This window comes from Papio anubis, chromosome 4 (genome assembly GCF_008728515.1).
Source record: "Papio anubis isolate 15944 chromosome 4, Panubis1.0, whole genome shotgun sequence".
In the NCBI taxonomy this organism is placed as follows: domain Eukaryota; kingdom Metazoa; phylum Chordata; class Mammalia; order Primates; family Cercopithecidae; genus Papio; species Papio anubis.
The window spans coordinates 120,979,822-121,006,790 of record NC_044979.1 but is presented as its reverse complement, the minus strand read 5'-3'; the positions used below and the strand labels follow the sequence as shown (position 1 = coordinate 121,006,790).

Here is a 26,969-nt window from a genome sequence, read left to right as displayed (position 1 = left end):
CCCAAGCAATTCTCCACCTCAGCCACCAGAATAGTTGCGGCTACAGGCACACACCAACACGCCCGGCTAGTTTTTGTATTTTTCGTAGAGAGGGGGTTTTGCTGCGTTGCCCAGGCTCGTCTCGAACTCCTAAGCTCAAGTGATTTGCCCGCCTAGGCCTCCCAGTGTGCTGGGATTACAGGCGTGAGTCACTGCGCCCGGCCTTTTCAGAACTCCTGATGCTGGTGGTATTTGGGAAGTGGGCGAGCCCGATGCCAGGTCTGGCCTTGCCAGGCAGGGCTGTGCCCAAGGGTGGGTGGCCACAGGTCTAACAGTGGACGAGAAGTGCCCGGAGGCCACACGGCTGCTCAGCAGTGCCTGTCAGAGCCGCTCAGCTCAGGTTTCGCCAGCCCAGGGATCCTTTGGGAGGCCCAGTCTCTATTTTGAGAAACGGTTCACGATGAGGTGATCAAGTGTCATATTTTCAGCGGAGAATTAAAGGTACCCAACACTTAGCTCTGAAGCTCAGAAAACACCAGTATCAAAACAGGCCGGCTCTGGGCCTCTATTTCTGCATATTTTCACATCTCCTTCTTTCTGCTTTTCTTACTGGACAGTATCTTTCAGTATAGAATAATACCATCCTAAGTAAAATACTTTTGCCATTTATTTTAAGCAGTGAAACTTCTACTTATTAATAGAGGCAGACATAAGATTGTAAGGTGATTACATTTGAGGTAATAAATACCACGGTCTGGTTGTTTTTATAGCAAATATGCACAAGTTTGTTAGCCAGATTGCAATGAAGTAGTCAAAACCAAGGACTGGAAATCAGGCACTCTCCATTAGACACTGGCGTGTGCGCGTCCTGCAGACGTCCATTTCCCTGAACTGTGGTGTCATGTGAGTCTGTGGCCCCAAGTGAAGGGAGTTGGGTTCATTTTCCTGAGAAATTCTCACAGCTCTGTTGAGTTCCAATCAGTTACGGGCTGTGTGGAGAGCGGGCTAGTCAGATTTCACTGCTTTTCAGTTATTGACAAAAGTACATAGAAATGGATGGGGCTTATCAGCAGGCAGCAGAGATGCCTTTCAGAGTGCACGGCCTCCTGTCTCACGTCTCGCTCTGCAGTTTTTTGTCTTAGGATTTCCACTCGGTTTGGTTCTCTTTTCTATACTTTGCTGGAAGGAACTCAATACAGCTCTGCTCCTTTTTTTTCTCCCCCACTGAAGGAAAAAACAAACATTTTGAGTGGCTTGGTGAAAGCAAATCACCATCCTTAATATGTTCTTGCCTTCTAGGTCTGGCGTTTCTGTTCTTTTGACTTTTCTTGTCCGTTGCCGGTTCTGTGAGTAGAATCCAGAAGAAAATTGTCGGTTTTGCCATGGGTCTTCTGAGCTGAAGGCAGCACTGATTTGGCCAGCCTGTCTCTGCAGATGCTCGTGGAAAACCAAGGTGTTTTCTGTCACTACACATAATTAGATGCCTGTTATGCCCCAAATACGTGATGAAGCCATTAAATAATTGTTAAAATTAATATTTGTAAAAATTCATTCTGACATACTCAAGAGCTTAATGGCTGTTTGTATTTATTTTGTCTTACACCTCTTGTGGACTATTTGTCATTTCCATGGTTATGTGTGGTCAAATTTACTCCTGGTCACTTGCATAATTATCTACGATTTAATGCCTTAATCATTAAACTCACACATAGCGTCTCTAGTACTTTTCATGCAATGTGGATGTTCATGGCCAAACAGCCCAGGAAGAAACTGAATAAATATTCAGGAGAAAGTCATAAAAATATCTGATTGTTCTTTCTTTCCTTTTTTTTTTTTTTTTTTTTTTTGATGGAGTCTCTCTGTCTTCCAGGCTGGAGTGCAATGGCACGATCTCAGCTCAGTGCAACCTCTGCCTCCCAGTTTCAAGCAATTCTCCTGCCTCAGCCTCCCAAGTAGCTGGGACTACAGGCACCCGCCACCTCGCCTGGCTAATTTTTTGTATTTTTAGTAGAGGCGGGGTTTCACTGTGTAAGCCAGGTTGGTCTCAGTCTCCTGACCTCGTAATCCGCCCGCCTTGGCCTCCCAAAGTGCTGGGATTACAGGTGTGAGCCACCGTGCCTAGCCCTGATAGTTATTTCTTAAGAAAATAAGAATCCCCCTGCTGGCCAAATCTCAATGTAGGGGTGCACTGGTGGGAGCCTCTCCATGGCTCTGCTTTCTGGGTCATCAGTGTGGTTCCATTTCCACCCCTTCTGGAGTCCATAGCCAGATGGGTTGTGGGAACTCTCAACTCTGCCCTCCCCTCATGGTGCCCCAGAAAAGACAAAAGGAAGAGACTGAAATTGTATGGTGATTCTGTGCTTTTACTTTTTTATTATTTTCTTCCTTTTTGGGGGGGATGAGGGGAGACTTCCATTTTTGACTAAGAAAATAATGTTGACAAAGGTGACCATGTGTAGCGGTTTGTGGAATGGATTAGACTCAACAGATTATAGTCTTTCTCTCCTGATTCTCTATCCGGGAAGGTGTCTCGGCAGCCCACAGCACTCAGCTCTGCGTCGTCTACCAGAACAGTCCCATTTCTCAGAGGTTAGGAAGTTCAGCCTCTTCTGAATGACAGCGTCAATCCCACATCCAGCTGAAGCTCTCCCCATCCCACCCTCCACCGCACTCAGGTCCGACCATGACAGGATCCCAGGCCTGGGTGGCTGCTGTCAGACTTGGGTCCCTCCCCCTGGGGTGCTGCTTCCGTGGCTGGGTGGGGATGAGGGGCAGGAGCTCTTCTTTGCTGGTGGTCAGCATACCTTCTGGTGCTACAGGTCTGGTGCCACGTGCTCTTGTGGGGTTTAATCTGCGGGTGTGTGGGGGTCCCACCCTTAGCTTCTGCCCTGTGAGCCCACAGCCTCTCCTGGCTTGGCCCACCCTGCACCCAGCCCTCTGATTCAGGCTCCTTCTGAGTCCTCTTGGGTCACCTAATAACTGCAGCAGCCACCTGCTTCCAGGCACCACCTTCTGACCTCTCTGTCACATGCTGCTGTGGACAGCCCTGGCCAGCCACCCTCTCTGGTCCTCCTTAGGACACAGGCATTGGTTTCAAGCTCCTGCACTTCCCTGATCCAAAGACTCACATCACAGTGCTCCCGAGCAGCTTCAGGCCTGCAGTTCTGCAGCTCCATGTCTGTGGCCCTTGACCCAGCCCTGCGTATGGCTCCCCAGGACCCTCTGCTTGGTTTGGTAGAGGATGGAGAGGCACCACGTGAGGGGAGGAGGCCACTGTGATGTCCTTACTAGACAGACCTGCTGGCCATGGAGACACTTCTTCTTTTTGCCAATCGTTCATCTTCTCTTTAGCATGTTAGACGGGTAAGGGAAGCACACTGGGGTTTCCTCTGCACTAGAGCAAATAGGTAAGAACAGATGGGTTTGATTTGACACTAGGTTACAATAGTTACACTAACTGAAGATTTAGATCCCAGCCACTGTGGCACAGGTTTTGCAAGAATGAAATCACTTACTTTTTGCCTAATCCTGTGGAGAAGATGTAGTTATCCCATTATACAGATGAGGAAATACAGCCCAAAGGAAGTTAAATACATTGTGTTAGTTCACTCGCTAGTCAGTGGTGGTGCTGAGATTTGAACCCAGGCAGTGTTAACGCCTCTTCCAGTCATTTCCCTAAGGTCCTCTCTCCCCTAGTACCCCTTCGATCTCCACCGCCATTATGGGACACTTCTAGAGTCAAGTCTTGTGTGTCTTCCTCTTTTGTTACTTTACTCCATTCATTCACTCCCTGAAGACTGGTGAGGGTTGATGGAGACAGAATGGCAGGGGATCTGCCCCACATGCAGAAACGCCAGGGTTCAAGTAACCATGGTGTGGGCGATGAGGGCTGTGGGGAAACAGCCTTGAAGTCCGAGGCAGATCAGACAGAGGAGTTTGGGCTTGACCCAGTGGGCAGTGGGACCACTAAAGTATTTGCATTAGGAAGAATGGCCAGATGGACCATCCTTGAGGAATCTTCATCTTCAGTGTGTGGAAGTAGGACTAGAGAAGGGGAGGCAGGTGATGCAGGAGATTCCTTCGGAGTCCACTGTGAGAGACTAGGGGAGAGAAGACAACATCCCGAGTAACAGTGGAGTAGAGATGGTAGGAAGGGGTGAGCAGGAAGTCAGATAGAATCCATGTGCAGGGAAAGGGGCAACAGTGGGGCAGGAGCAGGGGAAAGGAGGGGCTGGGTTTGAGTCTTGGCAGAGCTGGAATCAACTTGGCAATCTTTGGCCTCAGGAGGAAGAAGAGACGGAGATGACAATGAGGTAGAAACCTTAGCACATAATGAAGCCGTGACTGAAATGGAGAGGCAGGAGAGGCAGTGGTGCCTTGGAGAGCTCTTCATTGGGTGTCGTTAGGCCTGGAAACCAGCAGACTGGTGCAGTCTCCTCAGGTTGTGGCAGCGAAATGGCAGTGTGCTGCATGTGTGGTGTCCACGTAGGAGAGAAGCTTGGAGGAGGTGTGTGTATGATGGGGCCAGCCAGGGGCACACTCCTTGCTTCTCAGGGCTGTGCTGGCCTGGCCATGCCCCCTCCCTGGTGGGGGAGGGAGGTCAATCAGAACTCTGGGGGCTGCCAGTCAGGGACACGGTTAAATTCAGGTGATACTGCAGCCTGCACAGATAAGGCAGCAGGGGCTAAAGGTGGGGGTGTGATCTGGAGGCGTGGTCAGATCCCTCCATCCCCAAACCTGCTGTGCCCTTGTTGGGACCTTCGGGCCCTTGCTTGGACAGGAGCTGAGAGCCCGTCAAGCTCAGGACGTATCCATCTGCACACGTTGAGCAGTTTGGCCATGTCTTTGTAGTCCTGGGACAGTGGTGTCTAGTAGAAACCAAATATGGCTTTCAAGCTTGACAGTCCACGCTGCCACATAGAGACTGGCTGCAAGAAAGCAATGAGCTTCTGGTTGCATAGTTTTGGGGGAGAAGAGAAGAAAAAAATCGAACTCCTTTAGGAAAAGAGTGTACTAAATCATGCCTGAGAGGTGGCAAGAAGAATTGCTTTATAACAAATTCAACAAATGCTGAGGTTGGTCAGCTAAGATACAGAGCTGCCACGTCTCTCTGGGTATAATTAGGCTTTCTCCTGAAGGGATCACCTGGGCTGACTGCCCTGGAAAACTGCTAGAAGGTGGTGGACGAATGCACCTTGGGAAAAGGAAGCAAGGTTGCTGCCAGGCATCCCGATGAAAGGCGAACTCTGCCCTTCCTCCCTCACAACTCTTGCAGTCTCGTTCTCATTTTCCAGGCTTGGAGGGTTTGTGAACAAGTGAACCAAGACAGTTCACTCGCTGTCTTTCTGCAAAATGACTTGAGATTTCCATTGCCGGGAGTATAGGCGCCGGCACCGCAGGCTTGCTTGGGAAAAGCTGCATCAGGTGGCACATTTATGAATAAGTCACTAGCTGGATTGGATCAGATGCCTCTGCTAGTTCTCAGGGCACTGCTTCATTCTGCACTCCTCTTCCAGGGAAGCCCAAGGAGCGGTTTCTGTCTATTAGCTCCTGGAATGGCATTGGCTGTGCGGTAGAAAGCCCTTTGCACTCCTTTTAGGGGGCAAAGCAAACCCACTCCAGGCGAGGGCCGGGGCAGCTTGGGATGTGTGCAAACATTGCCTGGTGGTTTGGGAATCAGTAAGTTTTCTCTGATCTGTTCCATTTCAGTTGTTAAGAATGTTCAAACTTCACTGTAAACTAGCACTGCTTTTTTTTTTTTTTTGAAGGAGATATCCTTTTTCTGTAATATTGAACAATGTAGTAACTCTTGTTTTTATCTGAAACTTGGAGCAGGGGTTGCTCTGCTCAGCATGAGCATGGAGTATTTGCTGATAGTTAAATGATCCTCACCGACAGGCTCTTTCTTCACTTGCTGGTAGTTGAGTAATAGCTGTGGGACTGGGCTCTCAAATGTTCCTCTTTGAATATTTACTTGATGTGTTGTGAGATATCAGCGTTCCCATATCTACAGGCCCTGAAGTTTAGTTTGGTGAGTGTTATGGATATGTTTTGTTATTATGTCTTAGAGAATCCTATCTAGAAAGCTAATCTTTTTATGTTGAATTACTGAAAGCTTCCCCCACCCCCGGGTCAAAGCTGTGAAATTCTATTGTGTAGGATTTCTTAGGCAGTTATGAATGCGTTTGCTGCATAAATGAGCTTTTATTAGGCATTTTAAGGAGACAACTTCTACTCTACCCTTGCAGAGACAAGAGGCTTGCTTCTTTTCTTTGTTTTTAATAGAAAGAGTAAGGATGCTAATAATAATAGTAAAAAAAAGTTGTAATTACCACCAGTCATTGAGTGCTACCTGTGTCTCGGTGTCTTACCAGAAACTTTACAAGAGTCATCTCATTTAATCCTCACATAAACTCAGCTGATAAAAGCTGAAATCTCTCTCTGTTCAGCTCTTGGGGAAACTGAGGCCTACAGATTATAGGAGCTTATCTGGGGGAGATGCACAGCCTGGCCACATCATGGCTGGATTTGACCTCATGTGTTTCCAGCTCTAGAGCATGTCACCAGGATTCGGTGGATGGTGTTGAGCTGTGCAGTGTCCTGGGGCAGACTTTCAGCAGGCAGTGCCTTTGTGTGCCCTGAAATGTGGTGTTTTGATGGGTAAAGTCATTTCTCCCTGGCTTATTGCACCAGTGTGATATTTATTGTTTTTATGCCGCAGTTCTGCAGGCTGCAGTGTGATTGTTTCATACACACATATTTCAGCCCTTACTTCTCTGGATCTTCTGTTGACTGTTTTTCTGGCTTTCCGTTTTGTTTGCAGGGGCCAAGAAAGTAGGGAAAGCTTTGATGGGACTTTCCTCTGATAGCTCTTCTCCTCTATTAGAAGGAATTCTTGTCTTCACAGGAACATTGCCCTGAGCTTGGGAGGTGCCGAACTCCAAGAGAAGGTATTACATGGAGTCTTAATCTGGAGTCCCTGGTCATCAGGATGGTTTACAGAAATAATGTACAAGGAAGAGGCTTGGGAGTCTGAGACCCAGGGGCATGTAGCAGTTTAAAAAGAGCAGGGTCTCTGCACAAGTCTAAGGAAGTCATCAGAGCTGGGACCTTGCCCAGCTCCTGCTGGGTACACCCATCGCAGGTGCTCCTGGCTGGTGGCAGGCAGGCTGGAGTGCATCTTGCCTAGAAGAAGGTCCATGGCCTTCATCAGATACTCAAAGAAGCACCTGACTCGAGTATTCAGGGATGCTCGAGACTGACCTGGGGCTTGTCCCAGCTCTGCCACCTACCTCATGTCACACCTGGGGACGTCCATCCATCTCGCTGTGACTCCAGCTCTTCCTCTGTCTCCTGAGGCAGTTGAACACAGTCCCCATGAGACCATCTGAGCCTCGTGGAACCTTGAGCACTGAAGGAAGTTCTTGGAGGCCCAACTGAATTTGCAAAGAAGTCTTGTCCAGATCCCACATCAGAGTAAAGGGGGTGTCTCTGCAATTATGTGCTGGAAACCTTCACTGCAGAGTATTCTCTAACCTGACCCCTCTCATCAGCCAGCACTGCAGGATGCCAGCGTTCTAGTATGTGTCGAGGAGTCCAGACATCCTAACATCAGTCTGCCAGGAGCCCTGATGTCTTTTGTTTTCAGGAAGTAATTATGGATGGAGGCAGTGGTGCAAAATGTGTAGGTGGTGTGCTAGGCTCAGAAAGACCTGGGCTAGAATTCCAGTCTTTTGAAGCTGTGTGATTGTGAGAAGGTTACTTAACTGGTCGGATCCTCAGCTACCTTGTCTGTAAAATGGGGAGAATACGCTTGTCATATGAAGTTGCCGGGGGTATTGAACATACACAGCGTGGCATGGTGGCTGGATCATGGCATGTTTAGAAAATGAGGGCTTAAATCAGATTAGTGTGGGACTCAGGGATGTGGGAGCTGGTATAGGATGCGAGGATTCCTCATTCCCCTCTGGTAACCAGTTCTGCATGCTGCGGTAGCACTCAGTTGTTTTTTGGGCATTTGTTTCTGGACATCTTTCTGACTTTTTATTATTGCTATGAAGCTGGGCACTGACTCGGCAGCTGAATCCCAACTCACTCACTCACTCACTCACTCACTCACTCACTCACTCACGCACTCAGGCACTCACGCACACAGTGGTGACCGAATTCCTTCCCTGGGGCCAGCACTTCACTTACCAGTGATGAACAAGAAAGTCATGGTTCCTCGTCCCTTGGTAGAGGGAAATCTACAACTGTGGCTGCAAATAAGTAGCCAGACACAAACTAGACGCAGCTTATGTACAGTTTGTAAACAGGACGAAGCAAACATCCTATTGCTGAAGAATCTCATGGAAAGAGAATGGCAACTCCCTTCTGCCTGCAGCGTAAACAGACTCTCTGAGCCAGGAGAGCCGGGTGTGCCTGGTTTCTCTCTGAAATTCCGTTTAAGCACATGCGGGTTGCCAGCAGCCAGCCAGAGTAGCCAACATGGTAAACAGGCACCCATGCTGTAGGCGTGCCATTCAGGTCAGCTGGCCTCAGGATCACTGTGGATTTCCCAGTCCACTTTTCTTGGACAGTAAGAAATTGTTATACCTTCATGTCCACAGATGACGTTTCCAGCTGGAAAGATGGAAGAAACCTAAAGCATAGTGCTTTTGAACTCGGGGTCTGGGAAAGTACAGAGATGCGTGAATTTTCCCTTTTCAGCATGCGGTCCCTGTCTACCTCAGCCTGACCAGCCTGGCTGGGCAGTAGCTGTCACCTATAGACTTAGGTTTTAATTCAGCTACCTGGGCCCCACACCTGCGATTCGCATTCACTGCACCGTGTCACCTAAGATCCTCTGACTTTCAGTGAGTGGATTTCAAGCCTTCTGCTGCGTGTTGAAGAGCTCTCAGCATAAAAACCCAGCTGGGAGCTTCCAGCTGATGTGGGGATTAACAAGTGGCATCCTGAAACTTAGTAAATGTGTGATGGTTTTAAGCTAAAATCATTTGGAGCTATGGTCGATGACCTTGGAAATGGCAGAAATGTTTTCATATATATATTTTTTCATTTTATAAACAGTTCCTGCCAGGGCACATGCAGCTTTTTCAACCTGGAGGGATCAAAGGAAGCTTGAGTTGTGTGCGCTGTGATTCATTCCCTGCTGAGTCCCAAGGACTCGCCCTGCCTCCTGCTGGAGGGGGTGAGAGGACGGAAAGCTGGATTACCCAGCCTGCATGCACTGCCAGCCAGGAGCACCTGCTATGGGTGTGCCCAGCAGGAGCCGGGCAAGTTCCCAGCTCTGATGGCCTCTTTAGACTTGTGCAGAAGCCCTGCTCTTTTTAAACTGCCACATGCACCTGAGTCTCAGACTCAACCACATGACATCTGCACAGATGTTTGAGAAAGGCATTCCCTGGTTGGTAAGCTAATGAATTCACAACCGAGTACAGATACACAGGAGTCCCCGCGTAAATAGCAACCATTCTTTCCCAGGCTGAGCCACTCACAGGCAGAGGAAGCCAGGCGTTTTCTGTTTCGTGCTGTGACTGTGTTAGCTGGAGGATGGTGCTTGCGTTCAACAGAAGCCACACTGAAAGGCACAAAACAGACAATGGGGAACAAGCCTGGTCTAAGCCTGTGCAGGCCATCCACACGCATAGCCCACCCACACGCATAGCCCACCCACACAACACAGCCCACCCACACCCACAGGCCACCCACACGCACAGCCCACCCACACGCACAGGCCACCCACACGCACAGGCCACCCACACGCACAGTCCACCCACACCCACAGGCCACCCCCACGCACAGGCCACCCACACGCACAGGCCACCCACACACACAGCCCACCCACACGCACAGGCCACCCACACACACAGACCATCCACATGCAGGCGGATCACCTGTGGTCAGGAGTAGCCTGACCAACATGGTGAAACCCCATCTCTACTAAAAATACCAAATTAGCCGGGTGTGGTGGCACATTCCTGTAATCCCAGCTACTTGGGAGGCTGAGTCAGGAGAATCACTTGAACCTGGGAGGCGGAGGTTACAGTGGGCCAAGATTGTTCCATTGCAGTCCAACCTGGGCAATACAATGAGATTCCATCTCAGAAAAGAAAAAATAATAAAATAGAAATCCCAAACACCCTGGAGTGCTTTCTGGCAGGTGTCCCTAGCCCGGGCATGCTGTTTTAGCATCTTCTCCTGTGATGTGCAGTACAGCATTTTCTTTTTTTTTCTTTTTCCCTTTGGGGACTTCTCCTCCTGCCCCAGGCTTTGTCTCTTTTTCTCATATCTGAAATTTCTGCTCATCTTTAAGACAGTTCAAGGCCTCCTTGGCTAGGGTGTTAGGGTAGACAGCCCACTAATGTGGTCTACTCAGGTTTTTTCTCCCTCAGAAAGCTTGGCTCTTTGAAACATTTCTTATTCTGCAATCTCTTTTTCATTCCTATCTCAGGCTTTTGTAAGTCTGCAGTGTTTCTTGTAGTCAGGAACTATGTATGATTTTCAGCCGTGTCAATATCATCGTCATCAATAAGCATTTTTAAGCACAGTTATACATAGCTTAATGATGGGGTGCATGCTGAGAAATGTATCCTTAAGCGATTTCATCTTTGTGTGAACATCACAGAATGTACCCAACACAAACCTACATGGTACAGCCTACTACACACCTAGCTGTATGCTATAGCCTATTGTTCCTGGGCTGCAAACCTTTGCAGCTTGTTACTGTGCTGAGCACTATAGGCAACTGTAACACAGTAGTAAGCATTTGTATGTCTCAGCATATCTCACCATAGAAAAGGTATTACGGTCTTATGGGACCACCTTTGTATATGTGATCCTTCAGTGACTGAAGCACTGTTACGTGGTAGATGACTGCACCCACAAATATGAACTACATCATGCTACATATTGAAAATACAAATGGCCTTGCTGCCTTCTAGAGTTATTAAATAATAATAGAATTGGTATTCAGATTTAACTGGTCCATGATAGGACCTGGGCATGTTTTAAGCTTCCCAAGTGCTTCCAGCCACAGTGCGGCCAATGTATATATCACTGATTCAGCTATGTGTGTGCCCAGGCCTGGAGCACCCAGAAATGGGTTCTCCGATGACATTGTTTTGAGCCATATCTTTGAGAACAGAACAAGTGAGGCAGAGAGTACAGTGAGGCCAAGATGGTTGGGGATTGGTTGGGCAACAAGAGTGAAACTCCATCTCAAAAAGAAAAAAAAAAGAAAGAAAAGGAAAGAAAATGGCATTGTGGATCATGTCTTAATTCTGCAGTCCATGGATCTAGTTTTACAAATGCATGAGGAAAGAACAGAATGCCCATTCTAAAAGTAAACAGCTTCTGGAAACTGGAGCTGTAGGCCAATTGCCAGAAGAGTGGAGGACATTGAAGAATGGTTCAGGTCTAGGGCTGGTGGAGATCTTCAGACTCTCTGGAAGTTTGGATATGTGTTTACAGCCCTACAGGGCACAGATGTGTGATGTCACTGAGTGAACAGGTCCTGCGGTCAGTAGATCCAGATGGAAACACACAGCCGTTTTTTATTGTGAAGATGTCTAGACTTCATCAAATGTTTTCTCCCAAAAGCAGGCCAAAATTCATTTTGTTAGTGTGACATATTCCAATTTTTAAAATGTTGGCTAACTTTAATGTGTACACGTGCACATGCAGGCACACACACATGCATGCACACACTAATGCACACAGCACTCTGCTGGGCAAACAAACTTCCCTGGGGCCCTTGCAGCCTGCTGGTTGCAGCTTAGGCCACAGCCAGTGGGCCCTGCCAGGCGTGTAAGCAGTACATGCCCCAAGCAAAGTCAGGCCTGAGAAGACAACAGTCCTTGCAGGCTGCTTCCAGTCACACTGTGGAGGGAAGGGTGGATTGTGTACCGTGTATGATTCACGTGACTCCACCTTTGTGTGTGCCATAGAGATGAGGGCTTGGAACAGGGTGGTGACACTGGATGTGGGGAGGGAGGTTGGATGAAATTCTATCACAGGGGTGCCTCTGAGTAGCTGGGTACAGATTGTTTGTTGGGAATAAGTGCAGGCTGGCCATAGATTTGGAGCTGGGGCAGGATTTAATAGAGTGTTGCACGTGTCAGCGAGCCCACCTGATTCATTGTGATCATTAATTCGTGTGATGTGTCATCCCCGTGACAATTCAGAAGGGTCAGTCCAAACCCCGCTGCACCCACCCTCCCCTTGACCAGATCCTGTGAAAACAGGCTTGTGTACCTCCCCAACAGCTAGCACATTTCTAAGGTGTTTCTTTCTGGGAATGCTCCCTTTCAATAACCCTTTCTCTGTTTTGTTTACTTTATTAGTTTTTACTTGTTTGGGGGACACTGATTTTAAAAAGGCCATAGCACTCGGAAGGCGCTCCTGAAGACAGACCTGAGTGTGTGTAAGAATGAATTATTCCTAGGCAGGTAGGAACATTGCCACTCACTCCGTGCCTCTGTGTTGTGGTTTTTAAGGAGGAAGATGAAGGCTCGTGCTCCCCCACCTCCTGGAAAGGCTGCCACTCTGCACGTGCACAGCGACCAGAAGCCCCCCCACGACGGGGCCCTTGGGTCACAGCAGAACTTGGTTCGCATGAAGGAGGCGCTGAGGGCCAGCACCGTGGACGTCACCGTGGTCCTGCCCAGTGGGCTGGAGAAGAGGAGCGTGCTCAATGGGAGGTGAGAGCCAGTGCTGCAGGAGGAGTCGCTGTACTCACTTTGCGAGTATAGCGGGGAGAATGGAAAGGCAGATATTGACGTATTGTGTTTTCTTCCTCATCGGGTCTGACCTCAGGGACCTCATGGATATAAATCGGGCCTAGTGACCACTTAGAGCAGCCTGGACTGTCTCAGCGGGGGTGGGCTTATGCTAACTGGCCCAGCCATGATGGCTCACCAGATGCTTAGGAGAGCTGGGGCTCCAGGGCTCCCTCCTATGAGGAGGCAGGCTCAGAAAGGAGGGCAGGTGCAGTGGTGACCTACACCCCTGGGTGGGGCAGCAGCCACAGTGTGTCTCAGGCATCCTCGGCTCTGAAGGGACCCAGCCAGGAGGGCAGCCTCCTGAATTAGCCATTCCCACAGCTACTTGCAGCAACCTGTGGCGGTGTGTGTACAACTGGCAATCAACTTTCTAAAGTGAAAATATTTCAGGTTTAAATGAAGGAATAAACCAACCCAATCATGGATTTCCAATTTAAGGGCTTGAATTTGAGACCCTCATTTCCCACATGCACTCTTCTCAGGACTGATCTGCCTGTGGCTGAGTGTCCCATGCCACTTCACTCACAAAAGGTGCAGCTGAAACATTGGCAAAGCCTCCTTCATCATAACATTTCAAGTTTGTGACCAATAGACTTGCACATTTTATGTTTGACATTGATCAAAATATATCATAATTTTGTTTGAATAGTTTTGTGCTATTCTTACTGATGCTTTTAGTGATAACCCAATGTATAATAAAAAAACTAGCGAAGTCACAGAAAAGTTAACTAGAATTTATACATGTTTTTACTGTAGAGAAGTATGATAGAATGATTAATTACAAAAACTTTCAAGCATACATGTATATTTGTGTAATTCTGATGCAGCAGTGAATTGAAGCAACGTTTATAAGAAAACAAGGAGACTAAGAAATGATATAAAATGGGCTGGGCACGGTGGCCTGTAGTCCCATCATTTTGGGAGGCCGAGGCAGGCAGATCACTTGAGGTCAGAAGTATGAGACCAGCCTGGCCAAAATGGTGAAACCAACTAAAAACGCAAAATAATTAGTCAGGCATAGTGGTGCATGCCTGTAGTCCCAGCTACTCGGGAGGCTGAGGGCAGGAGAATTGCTCGAACCCAGGAGACAGAGGTTGCAGTGAACCGAGATCGTGCCATTCCACTCCAGCCTGGGCAACAAGAGTGAAACTTGATCTCCAGAAAAAAAGAAATGATATAAAATGTTTTATTCTTATGAAGCAATTTGCTTGAGTAATTTTAATGGATAATGGGGAAAATTAAATCACCCTGGGTGTTTTTATTCTCACAGATGCCTTTTAAAAAGTGATGTAAGCATTTTATTTTAAAATACCAGTATTTAGATTATAGTTGAAATTACCTAATCCTTTGCAACTATTTTGTTACTTTTTCAAATTAACCAGTTTATAATCAAAATTCCAGGTGATAGTTTAATTGGCAAAGGGGTACATACGTTTTTCAAAAGTATTTTGTGAGATAAGTGAATAAAAATTTGGGGGGCGTTGCTCGAGGCCTCGGAGTATGCCTAGGATTGGAACTGTTGAGTTATGGGATACAGTATTGCAGCTGCACCAGGTGAGGCCAACCTGCCCTCCAGTGTGGTGCCACTGGGCTAGAACTGGAGGTTGCTCCTCAGTGGGGGTCCTGTGGCTGTGGTCATAGCAGGAGGGCTCAGGCGCAGTTAGCTATCTACAGTGGGTCAAGGTGGGAGGTGCCTGGGCTCAAAGCCTGGTCCACCGGAAGCCACTGTCTCTTGCAGCAATTCGATAGGCTTTCCCTCCAGGGTTCATGCACAGTGGAGTGACAGGAGTTTCTGTGAGTTTCTTTGTTTTATAAAGTAGTCGTAGGCCATGGTACACTTTTCCTATACAACTTTGTAACTTAAGAAATTAGTCACATTATTATAGTTTTAAAAGACACTTTAGCATATGCATGAAATTTTCTCAGTGGGTATATTAGGGTTTACTCGCAGTTCTTAGATTGTAGCCCAATTCCTAGGTACATATTTTGTTTAGAAAATGGCATTGTGGCCCAGGCACAGTGGCTCACGCCTGTAATCCCAGCACTTTGGGAGACCGAGGTGGGCGGATCACCTGATGTCAGGAGTTCAAGAGCAGCCTGGCCAGCATGGCAAAACCCCGTCTCTACTAAAAATACAAAAAAATTAGCTGGACGTGGTGGCAGATAATCTGTAATCCCAGCTACTCGGAAGGCTGAGGCAGGGGAATCGCTTGAACCCGGGCGGTGGAGATTGTGGTGAGCCGAGATCATGCCATTACACTGCAGCCTGGGCAACAAGAGTGAAACTCCATCTCAGAAAAAGAAAAAGAAAGAAAGAAAAGGAAAGAAAATGGCATTGTGGATCATGTCTTAATTCTGCAGTTCATGGATCCAGTTTTACAAATGCATGAGGAAAGAATAGAATGCCCATTCCAAAAGTAAAAATATTATTTTAAAAAAATGCTTTCATTTCTTTTATTTCCCTTATAAAGTAGAGGTTGCCACCAGGTAGTTTTGTAATGTAGTGACTGAGAATAGGTGCAGCCTTAGGTATGGAGTATTAAAATAACGTTGTTTTTCTTAAGTAGTGAATTATTATCCCCTCTCATGGTTTCCTGAAGCATCAGTGAGTGATAGCAGCGGCTGTGAGCTGCCTCCAGTGGGTCTTTGGTGGGATAACTATTGTGGATGCAGCAGCTCCTTGCTTTGGGAATTGGTTTGATGTTATGCTCTTTAGTAATATAAGAGTGGGCTGCAGTTACATTCCTGACCCTTGCTTAAAATAGATCTACTTATTTTTTGTCGTTGTGGTTTCTCTCTTCTGTCTTAAAAAGTGGGTTTAGTAAAGAACATGCCACCTTTTCATAGGGTAAGCAAGGAGTTTGTAATTTATAGTCAGCCCCTTAACTGTGTTATTCCCTGACATGTAATATTCCGCAAAGGAAACACATTAGTAATTGGATGCTGATAATCCCATTTGGAAAATCAGTGATTTTTTTTTTAAACTTCCCTTGAATTTAGAAACATAAATAAAAGTTGGAGTCTGTTCTTACAGATTAAAACTTGAGAATTGGTGCTCTGGGCCGTTCACAGGGGAAATGTTCTGGCCTACCTTAAGGATGTGGTATTACCAGCACCCCACACTGCTGCTGGACAGAGGCCACCATCACATCACTTTAATTGAGGTGTAAGAAAAGAAAAGATCTTTCAGTCAGGTGCAGTGGCTCATGCGTGTAATCCCAGGACTTTGGGAGGCTGAGGTGGGCAGATCACCTGAGGTCAGGAGTTTGAGACCAACCTGGCCAACCTGTCTCTACTAAAAGTAAAAAAAATTAGCTGGACGTGGTGGTGCTTGCCTGTAATCCTAGCTACTTGGGAAGTTGAGGCAGGAGAGTCACTTGAACCCAGGAGGCAGAGGTTGCAATGAGCCAAGATTTGTGCCTGTGCACTCCAGCCTGGGCAAGAGTGAGACTCCGTCTAAAAAAAAAAAAAAAAAGAAAAGATCTTCGAAGAGCCCTTTACAAAAGGGTGTCAGGTATTTAGTGTGTTGGGCTGTATCGTTGTGATGTGGTCAGTGCCTTGCAGCCAAGCTGGTGTTCAAGGCCAAGGGCTGGGACAGAAGAAGGCAAGCCTTCCTTTTGCAGAAGAGAGGAAATCTGCCTCATTTTCAGTCCTGTGATTCCGCCTCTCCAGGCCATTACACCCCCTTTACAACAGACAAGCTTAGACCTGTGCAGGGAGTTCTAGGTCCCTCTCCTTGTGAAACAGCACAGGACTCTTGCAGCAACAGGTGTTGGGCCTCCATGTTCCTTCTGTAGAGGGCTCACCTGTTTTCAGGTACAAGGGAAGAGAGGCTGGGAGGGACCTTCAGCCTTCTCTGTCCTGTGAAGGTATTGATGGAGCACATGTGTGGTCTCCTGGAGGCCTCTGAAGGGCTGTGGCCTTGGCCTTGCACTCTTGGGTATGAGGTCCTGGCCCTGGACTGAAGGAAGTAACCTTTGAGAGGACAGCTTTGCTGCCATGCACTGTTGAGTAGGCCCCAAGAAGGCTGTTCTGAAAGTCACAAGGTTACAAGTCATGTGCACCTTGGTGTGATTATGCTTCTATTAGAAGACTTCCCTTTTCAATAGAGTAAGTTCCTGGGAGCCAGAGCCCACTTTGGTAACCTGCACTTTTTTTTTTTTGAGATGGAGTCTTGCTCTGCCACCCAGGCTGGAGTGCAATGGCACAATCTCGGCTCACTTTAACTTCCGCCTCTCAAGTTCAAGCAATTCTCCTGCCTCAGTCTCCTGAGTAGCTGGATTACAAGTGCCTGCCACTACGCCCGGCTAATTTTTGTATTTTTAGTAGAGGTGGGGTTTCGCCATGTTGGCGAGGGTGGTTTCAAACTCCTGACCTCAAGTGACCTGCCTGCCTCGGCCTCCCAGAGTGCTGGGATTACAGATGTGAGCCACTGCACCTGGCCAGCATTGTCTTTTAACAGTTTTGAAATGTGGATGCCTTTACAGAAGGCATTCCCTCTCCAGTTAGCGACAACCCCCATCTCTCCCTAAACTCACATCATGAGAGCCCTCAAAGACTGGTAGCAACTGCTTGGCCCTAGGAGGTGTTTCGGTTTGTGAGGGCTTGGCCAATTCTCGGAGTTCTGACACCATCCTCCTCACTGTAGCTCTGGTGTTAGTCATGGGTTCCGTTTCTGGTGACGTGGCTTCTGATTTGCATCTGCGAGGTAGGCTCCTGCCCACCTCAGTTGACAGCCTGGGACCCAGGCCTCTCTGAAACTGCATCCTTACAGAGACCTCAGCCTCACACCTAGGGTCCTGCCTCTCTAGCCACCAGACTTCCCCGGTTCTGGGCTTCCTCAGGTCACCTGTCTCCACATTGACCCTTTTTGTGTTCTGCTGATGTGTCCTTTTGTGTAGGGCCTCGTTGGCATGAACTGCCTGTAGTGCAGCAGGCCACAAGATTTTTGGCACCAGGGACTGGTTTTGTGGAAGACAGTTTTTCCACAGACCAGGCCAGGGATGGCTTTGGGATGATTCAAGCGCATTGTGTGTATCATTAGGTTCTCATAAGGAGCGCATACACCGTTCACAATAGGGTTGACGCTCCTGTGAGAATCCAGTGCCGCTGTGGTCGCACAGGAGATGGAGCTCAGGGGGAAATGCTTGCTTGTTCACTGCTCACCTGTTGTGCAACCTGGCTTCTAACACACCATTGACCAGTCCTCGTCTATGGCGGAGGGCTGGGGACCGCTGCTGTAGAAGACCCAGCCGTCAGACTGGACTGTCTCCCAGGGCTTGACTCTGCTACTCCAGAGTCTGCCTCATCTAGAGCTTAGGTCCCACACAAGAAACTAGGCCACTCTGGACCAGTTTAAGATTTGACAGTTCATGCAAATTAAATTTGTTTTAACTTTGTGTTGGGAAGTAGCTACAGCTACCTTAAAGTGATTTGTAAGCTTGGCACTGAGTGACCTGTTTACTTAACACATACGTGCTAAGTGTGCATGTCCTGGGTACTTAGAGTCTAGTAATTCTTAAAGTAGGATTCCAGACCAGCAGCAATGGCTTCACTTGAGAACTTGTTAGAAACGCAAATTCCCAGCCCCTCCCCAGACCCCCTGAGTAGAAATACTGGGGAGGAGCCCAGCAACCTGTGTTTCAGCAAGCCCTGAAGGTTCAGATTGCGTCTTAAAGTTGCAGTCCCCTGCTATGGTGCATGCCACTGGCTCTGCTAGATGTCAGGGATATTCGATGAGTATGTGGTCCTAAGAATGAGCCCAAGGTCTCACTGGTGGGGTGGCATGAACAGGGGGACTATAGGCATGATTTGTGTCAGTGGCTCAAGAACGACCCTTGGCAGCCTCATCACAGAGTATTTTTCAGTCCATTTCCACACTGACTGGGGTCTGAGGATCTGGTAGGACAGCTGGCTTGTAATGTAGATAGAAGTCCCCTCAATTAGAGAAGAGTAATTCATTGGCCAGGGTGTGATGGAAATGGAAGTAGGACTTGGCCTCTCTGACATCCATGTCCCAATTGTGTGTTCCCCAAGCAATCTTTTGCTGTTGCCTGCTTTCTGAGGGACAGTGGCCCCTCTACACTAGGACGGGTATTGGGACAGGCTGTCCGTTTCTCATCTAGGGCTCTGCTAAGATTTCAAAAAGAACCACCTATGAAAGGAAACCAGTTTTTTTTTTTTTTTTTTTCCTAATTGAAGTCACTGACTCAAACAAAAAAAATTTTTGACATCTGTACACATTTGGAAAATATTATTTTTAAAGAAGTATAATAACTATAGTCACTTGTTAAGTTTAAAATCAGAGACCATAACAACAACAAAGTAACATTTACCTCTACCTTATGAGCACTTAAAAGGCATTTGGGGGAACAGAGGTAAAGAAGTTAGAGGTAAAAACGATATTGAGGAGGAAGGGGAGAGAAACCTGAAAGGCCTGTTCTTATAACTCCCACTACCCCTGCTATCTTAATTTTATGGTAATCATTCCATTTTTTTACTGTCTTTTATCTTTCCGTTGAACCTGGGATTTAACCTGAATATAGATAGATAAGAGAAAGAGAAGGAGAGGCAGAGAGAGAAGGAAAGAGATTGAGATTTTCTTGATGTCTGTGTAGTCAATGAAAATGGCGATCCTATGGGATCATCCCTGAGGCCAGGGAGAGCCCTAGCCCTAGTCACTTTCCTAACATACCTGACTCTTTGTTTGACATTCTGAGAGGGTCTAACTGTCTTAGTTTTATTCTTTGTACAATCCGAGAAACTATTTTGCATTGCTTCAAAGATGCTGCTTTGAAAGGGTCTAATATCTTGGTATTTGCTGAGAGCAGGACGGCATTTGGCAACATACAGACAGGTGATCCTTTGCCCTGCGCTAGGCGAATGCCTTACTATGTAGAATCCAAAATAGAAAAGGTAGGAACAAATTAACTCATTTGTTTAGCAAGCACTGACCTTGTGCCTACTACATGCCTGGCACTGTGCTTGGTGCCTTAAAAATGTTACTTCACGTAAAACTCTATCCACCCTGTGAGGTGGGCACTGTCATTCTGCTCTCACCAGTAATAAAACTGAGGCACAGAGGATGCAGTCAGCGCCACCCAGGTCAGAGAGGCAGTGAGCAGTGGTACCAGGATTTCATCCCAGGCAGGCTGCTCCAAGCGCCATCACTGCACCCAGTGCCGATGTGGGAAATCACACCCAATCCCTAATCAATGGACAAAGCTGCAGATCAGGGTGGGGCTGCTCTATCAGAGGTAGTATGGAGGGGAGACCAGACCCAGGAGGTGGCGAGAATGTGTGAGTGGCCAGGCAGCCTCTTCCACTTGCCCGTGGCTCAGTGGCCCAGTGGCCCAGTGACCTACTGAGGTCTTGTGGAGGGATGCACTTGTCACACCCAATTAGAGAATCATTAATCCTTTGTCCTCAGGAGATGAGAGACAGGTTGGGATCTGATGAGCGTGTAAGGAAAACCCACAGGGAGTAGGCAGCAGCTCTGCTTCTCTGTCCATTGTTGGCACTGCCGTTGCCCCAAGGGTGGCCTCCCTCTGGGTGAATTCTCCAGTAGCGTCAAAGCAGGCTTGAAAGAACTGGCGGATTGTTTGGAGTTTGGCATTTGCAAATGTCAGCCAGTAGCAACTTAAAGGGCGTGGTGCAGAGTACCAGAAACGGCATCCCCTCACACCTTGCTGGGCAAAGACATGCTCCAGAAAAGTGTGTAGTGGAGAAGTAGTCAATCAAGCTGCATTTTACATGAGCCTGGGAAGGATCACACAGAATGTCAAACCCTGCAGGAAACGTCATAAAACAAGTTCCTGCTATTGGACCCATGTCCTCACAGGGTCGAGTTTGTGTGTGTCCAGGTTTTTTATGCTGCCAAGTCAGGTCTTCCTTAGAAAACTGTGTTTACCTGGCACAAATAGAGGCAGCCCCAGAGAGAGCAAAGCAGCAGCCAAAGCTGGAGCTCCTGGCAGCCCCCAGACTTCCCACTTTCATGTGGAAGACCCACTGTCCTGGGTGCAGGTTCCAGCCCTGGGAAGGGATGGTGTCTGAGGTCTCCTCCAGGTTGAGAGGATAACTGTGCCCTGCAAGTAACTTAAGCACATCTGATAACCCATGTCTGTGGAGACTGGGTTTTATTATCATGTTCTTACAGTGTTTGGGGGCAGAGTTTTGCCACCCTGCAATTTAAATTTGGGCAGGTGGGTTGTTGATGATCTACTCCCACCCTCAACTGCTGAAGATGTCATGGCAGCTTTCACATGAGGAGCACTCGCCAGGCAGAGCTGCCTTCATGGGGTGGGGCATGGATGCAAAGGCCCACATTGTGGAGGACTGACCAGCAGATTGTGGAGATCCATTTAGCGCACAAGGTGGAGATTTGGGCACTCAACTATTTATTTGGCTGGAATTAATATACTCCTCTGTGAGCACACCGCATACTGGCTTCTGTTGTGGCCAGGTGGGATTATTCTCTGTGCGGGGGAAAAGCTGTGGAGCCCCCGGACTGTCTATTCCCTTTCACCTCTCTAGATGCTCCAAACCTGTCTCCAGTTATTGGACTAAAAGAACAGAGGATCACAGTAGTAGCATTTGTACAATTTTTTGTGTTCTTTGACAACTGATTTGTATCGGTTTACTGGGTAGAAACAGCCTCTTGGTGGGGATTAGAGGGAAAGCGAGTCAGGTCAGATGGAGTGAGAGTGGACCCCAGCTCCCCTGCCTCATGGAAACCCAGGGACCAGCTCCCCATCCTCAGACCGCAAGAGGACTGGAGGACACCATGGGCAGTGCACGGTGTGGCCACAGGCTCATCACGGATACACAGGATGTGGTCAGGAGCCTGTGGTGTTCCCATATTTAAGAAGTCTGTTCCCTATGCTGAGGGTTCTCTGTGGACTGTCGTGTCTGCAGGTGCATGGTGATGTTCTCCGTTTTGTTTCCTGGAGCTCTTCATTGAGATGAAAGTTTTTACCCAGGATCTGAAAGAATCAGAACTCATGGTAGTTATTAGCCTGCAAGCCCCACTGTGAGGTTCTGGAGGGTTGGGGCTGCCCGGGCCCCATCAGGTTCTCCCGCCACCACCAGCACCCATTTCCCAGGGGTGTCTAGTATCTTCCTCATTGGCACCTGCTGTTCCTTAATCACTTCCTGGAGAGTGGGTGAGGGTAGATATTGTCATGGAGATAGCTTTGAGCATTGCTTGTGTCAATGAGAACATTATCGATGCTCTTTTCTTGTAGCAGTGGGATGAGAAAGAAGGCACTTTAGGGATTCTTGCAGGATTGGGTTTGTCTGTGGGTTTATGGCTCAGTGTTAGGGCCCCGCAGCTCATGCTCAGGGTCACGGAGGAATGAATGAGAATCTCTGGCTGGTCACGCACCTAGGGCTTTGCAAGTATTTTGAGTTCAGAGACAAAATTTTATTTATTTTAGAGTTTTCCAGTTGGCCTAGTAACACACTGCACCCGCTAGGTGATCTGTAATCACTTGTTAAATTAAGTATGTACTTTTATGCCAGTTTCCTTCCATTTCCTTAACCAAAAAATAAATGTCCACTGTCCCAAGTATCCATTGGGAAAAATAATTTTTTTTTCTTATGTTTTATTTTCAGCTTTATTGGGAGTGTAACTGACAAATAGAAATGGTATATACTGAAGATGTGCAACTTGATGTTGATTTACATGTATATTTGTGAAATCGCCACAAAATGGTTAACACATCCATCACCTTACAGACTTGTGTGTGTGTGTGTGTGTGTGTGTAGTGAGAACACTGAAGGTCAACTCTTGTAGCACATTTCAAGTATACAGTGCAGTATTGTCAGCTGCAGTCCTCATAGTGGACATTAGACACCAGATCTCCAGAGCTTACTTGTCCTTTTTAGCAGAAACTGTGTGTCTTTGACCACCTCCCTATTGCCCAGCCCCTGTAACCACCATTCTACTCTCTGCTTCTAGGAGTTCAACTGTTTTAGATTCCGCATATAAGTGAATTAGGTAGTGTTTGTCTTTCTCTCTGGCTTTTACTTAGTATAGTGTCCTCCAGCTTCATCCATGTTGTCACATGTGGCAGGATTTCCTTCTCTAAATTTTAAGGCTGTATAATACTTCATTGTATATGCATGCCACATTTTCTTTATCCATTCATCCACTGACAGTCATTTAGATTACTTCCACTTCTTGGCTATTGTGAATACTGCTGCAATAGATATTGTGAATAGTGCTGCAATAGATATGGGAGTGCAGATATCTCTTAAAAATTCTGATATCATTTTCTTCTTCTTTTTTTTTTTTTTTTTTTTTGAGACAGAGCCTCACTCTGTCAACCAGGCTGGAATATAGTGGCACAATCTCGGCTCAATGCAATCTCTGCCTCCTGGGTTCAAGCAGTTCTCCTGCCTCAGCCTTCCGAGTAACTGGGATTACAGGAATAAGCTGCCATGCCTGGCTAATTTTTGTATTTGTAGTAGAGACAGGGTTTCACCATGTTGCCCAGGCTGGTCTTGAACTCTTGACCTCAGGTGATCCGCCTGCCTCAGCCTCCCAAAGCGCTAGGATTACAGGCGTGAACCACTGTGCCTGGCCCGTTTTCTTTAGAAATATATACCCAGAACTGGGATTGGTGGATTATATGGTAATTCTATTTTTAATTTTTTGAAGAACCATCAGACAGTTTTCCATAATGGCTGTACCAATTTACATTCCTACCAGCAATGTTCAGGGTTTTCCTTTTCTCCGCATTGTCATCAACAATTGTTATTTTTTGTCTTTTTGGTAAAATTGCCATTCTAACAGGTGTGAGGTGATATTGTGGTTTTGAATTGCATTTTCCTGATGGTGATGATCAATATACCTGTTGACAATTTGTATGTCTTATTTTGAGAAATATCTATTCAGGTCCTTGGCCCATTTTAAGGGGGTTATTTGCTATTGAGTTGTTTGAGTTCTTTATCTATTTTGGATATTAACCCCTTAATTCAATATGTGGCTGTCAAGTATTTTCTCCCATTCCATAGATTGCCCTTCTCTCTGTTGACTGTTCTTTTGCTGGACAGAAGCCTTTTAGCTCAATGCAGTCCCATTTGTCTATTTTAGCTTTTGCTTTCTATGCTTTTAATGTCTTATCTGCCAAAAAAAAAAAACCCGAAAAACAAAAACAAACAAAAAACTGCCCAGACCAATGTCATGAAGCTTTTTCCTGTGTTTTCTTCTCATAGTTTTATGGCTTCAAATCTTATATTTAAGTGTTTATAATCTATTTTAAGGTTTTTTTTTTTTTGTATATAGAGTGAGATAAGGGTCAGATTTCATTTTCTACATGTGGATATTCAGTTTTCCTGGCACTGTTTATTGAAGAGATGGTCCTTCCCCCATTGTGTCTTCTTGGCATCCTTGGCAAAGATCTGCTGGCTTTTAATGCATGGATTTATTTTTGGGCTCTCTATTTTGTTCCATTAGACTACATGTTTGATTTTCTGCAAGTACCATACTGTTTTGTGTACTATAGCTATATCACATGTTTTGAAATCAGGATGTTTGATACCTCCAGGTTTGTTCTTCTTTCTTAAGATATCTTTGAGTATTCAAGATCTTTTGTTGTTCCATATGAATTTTTGGATTGTTTCTTTTCTATTTCTGTAAAGAATGCCAATGGGATTTTGATAGGGATTGCATTGAACCTGTAGATCTTTTTGTGAGGTATGGAAATTTTAACAATATTAATTATTCCAATGCATGAACACAGAACATCTTTACATTTATCTGTGTCTCCTTTGATTTCTTTCATCAATGTGTTATAATATTCAGTGTACCAATCTTTCATCTGTTTGGTTAAGTTTATTCCTAAGTATTGTATTATTTATTGTTGCTATTTTCCTACTTGTTTAATTTCCTTTTTAAATAGATCATCGTTTATGTATAGAAATGCCACTGATTTTTTTTTGATCAGATGTGGTGGCTCAGGCCTGTAATCCCAGCACTTTGGGAGGCCAAGGTGGGTATGATCATGAGGTCAAGAGACCGGGACCATCCTGGCCAACATGGTGAATCCCTGTCTCTACTAAAAATACAAAAATTAGCTGGGTGTGGCAGTACACACCTGTAGTCCCAGCAGCTCGGGAGGCTGAGGCAGGAGAATCACTTGAACCCAAGAGGTGGAGATTGCAGTGAGCTGAGATAGTGCCACTGCACTCTGGCTGGTGACAGAGTGAGACTCTGTCTAAAAAAAAAAAAAAAAAGCCACTGATTTTTTTGTATTGATTTTATATTAAGCAACTTTAGTAAAATTGTTTATTACTTTTAACAGTTTTTTCTTGTTGTTGAGTTTTCAGAGCTTTCTATGTATATGATCATACCACTTGTAAACAGGGATAATTTCAGTTATTTTTTGATGTATGTGCCTTTTATTTTTCTTGTCCAATGCCTCTGGCTAGGACTGCCAGTACTGTAGTGAATAGAAGTTGTGAAAGCAGACATCCTTGCTTTGTATGGGCCTTAAAAGCTTTCAGTTTTTCTTGATTATAATGTTAGCTGTGAGCTTTTTGTAATGGTTTTTATGATGTTGAAGTAAATTCCTTCTCTGCCTTTTTTTGGTGAGAGTTTTAGCATGCATGGATATTGAGTTTTGTCAGATGCTTTTTCTGTATCCATTGAGACGATTATGTAGTTCCTATTTTTCCCTCTGTTGATGTGTTGTATCACATTGATTAATTTGCAAATGTTGAACCATCCTTGCATCTCAGGGAGAAATCCTGCTTAGTTTTGGAGTATAATCCATTAAATGTGCTGTTGAATTTTGTATGCTAGTATTTTATTTAGGATTTCTGCATCCATGTTCATCAAGGATATTAGCCTATAGTATTCTTTTATTTTGGAGTCTTTGTCTGACTTGGGTGTCAGCATGACTCTAGCCTCATAAAATTTGTTTGGAAATATGTCCTCTTTTTCTATTTTTTTTTTTGGAAGAGTTTAAAAAGCACTAGTATCAATTATTCCTTGACTATTTGATAGTGTTCTTCATTGAATCGATTTGGTCCTGGACTTTTCTGTGTGTGATGAGATTTAATTGCCAATTTAATCTCTTTATTTGTTATTGGTCTCTTCAGTATTTCTGTTTCTCCTTGATTCAATTTTGGTAGGTTATACATGTCGAGGAATTTATCCATTTTTGTTTTTTTAGGGATTATGTGATTTGTTCGTGTATTCTTGTAATACTGCCTAGTAATCTTTTTTATTCATATTTCTAAGATATTTATTATAATATCTCCTCTTTTAGTTTTTAAGTCTTCTCCTTTTAATACAGCCAAGAGTTTTTTTTTTTAAATTTTTCTGTTCTCTATTTCAATTATCTTTGCTGTAATCTTTATTATTAACTTCCTTATGCTAACTTTGGGCTCAGTTTGTTTTTATTCTTGTTCCCTGAAGTGTAAAGTTAGGTTGTTTATTTGAGATCTTCCTTCTCCTCCTCTTCCTCCTCTTCTTCACTATTATTATTATTATTATTATTACTGTTTTTCCAGATGGAGTCTCGCTCTGTCACCCAGGCTGGAGTGCAGTGGTGTGATCTCGGATTACTGCAAGCTCTGCCCTCTAGGTTCAAGCAATTCTCCTGACTCAGCCTCCCAAGTAGCTGGGATTACAAGCCTGTGCCACCACGCCTGGCTAATTTTTATATTTTTAGTAGAGACGGGGTTTTACTGCATTGCCCAGGCTGGTCTCGAACTCCTGACCTCAAGTGACCCACCTGCCTCGGCCTCCCAAAGTGCTGTGATTACAGATGTGGGCCACTGCGCCCAGCCCTTCCTTCTTTTTAAATGCAGGATCTTACTGCTATAAACTTCCCTATTAGTGTTAGTTTTGTTCCATCCCATAAGTTTTGATAACTTTTGTTTTCATATTCATTTGTCTCAAGATATTTCCTAAATTCCCTTTTGATTTCTCCTGTGACTCAGTGGCTGCTCAAGATGGTATTGTGTAGTTTCCATGTACTGTAGTTCTCCCTATCTGTGGGAGATTTGTTCTTAAACCTCTGGTGAATGCTTGAAATCACAGATAGTACTAAAGTTTATATATACTGTGTTTTTTCCTATACATACACATCTATAATAAAATTTAATTATAAATTGGATATAGTAAGAGATTGACAATGAATCAATATAAAAATAAAATATGACAATTGTAACCGTATAGTTATAATAGTTATCATACAC

General features: G+C 45.8%; 1 protein-coding gene across 1 annotated transcript in view; it reads left to right on the top strand.

The window, feature by feature from the left end:
* The window catches only part of COBL (cordon-bleu WH2 repeat protein), a 299,738-nt gene that overhangs the window by 83,976 nt on the left and 188,793 nt on the right, over window positions 1-26,969 (top strand). Inside the window, 1 exon segment of the mRNA XM_031665428.1 lies at window positions 12,477-12,680. Coding sequence (XP_031521288.1) covers window positions 12,477-12,680 — 204 coding nt within the window.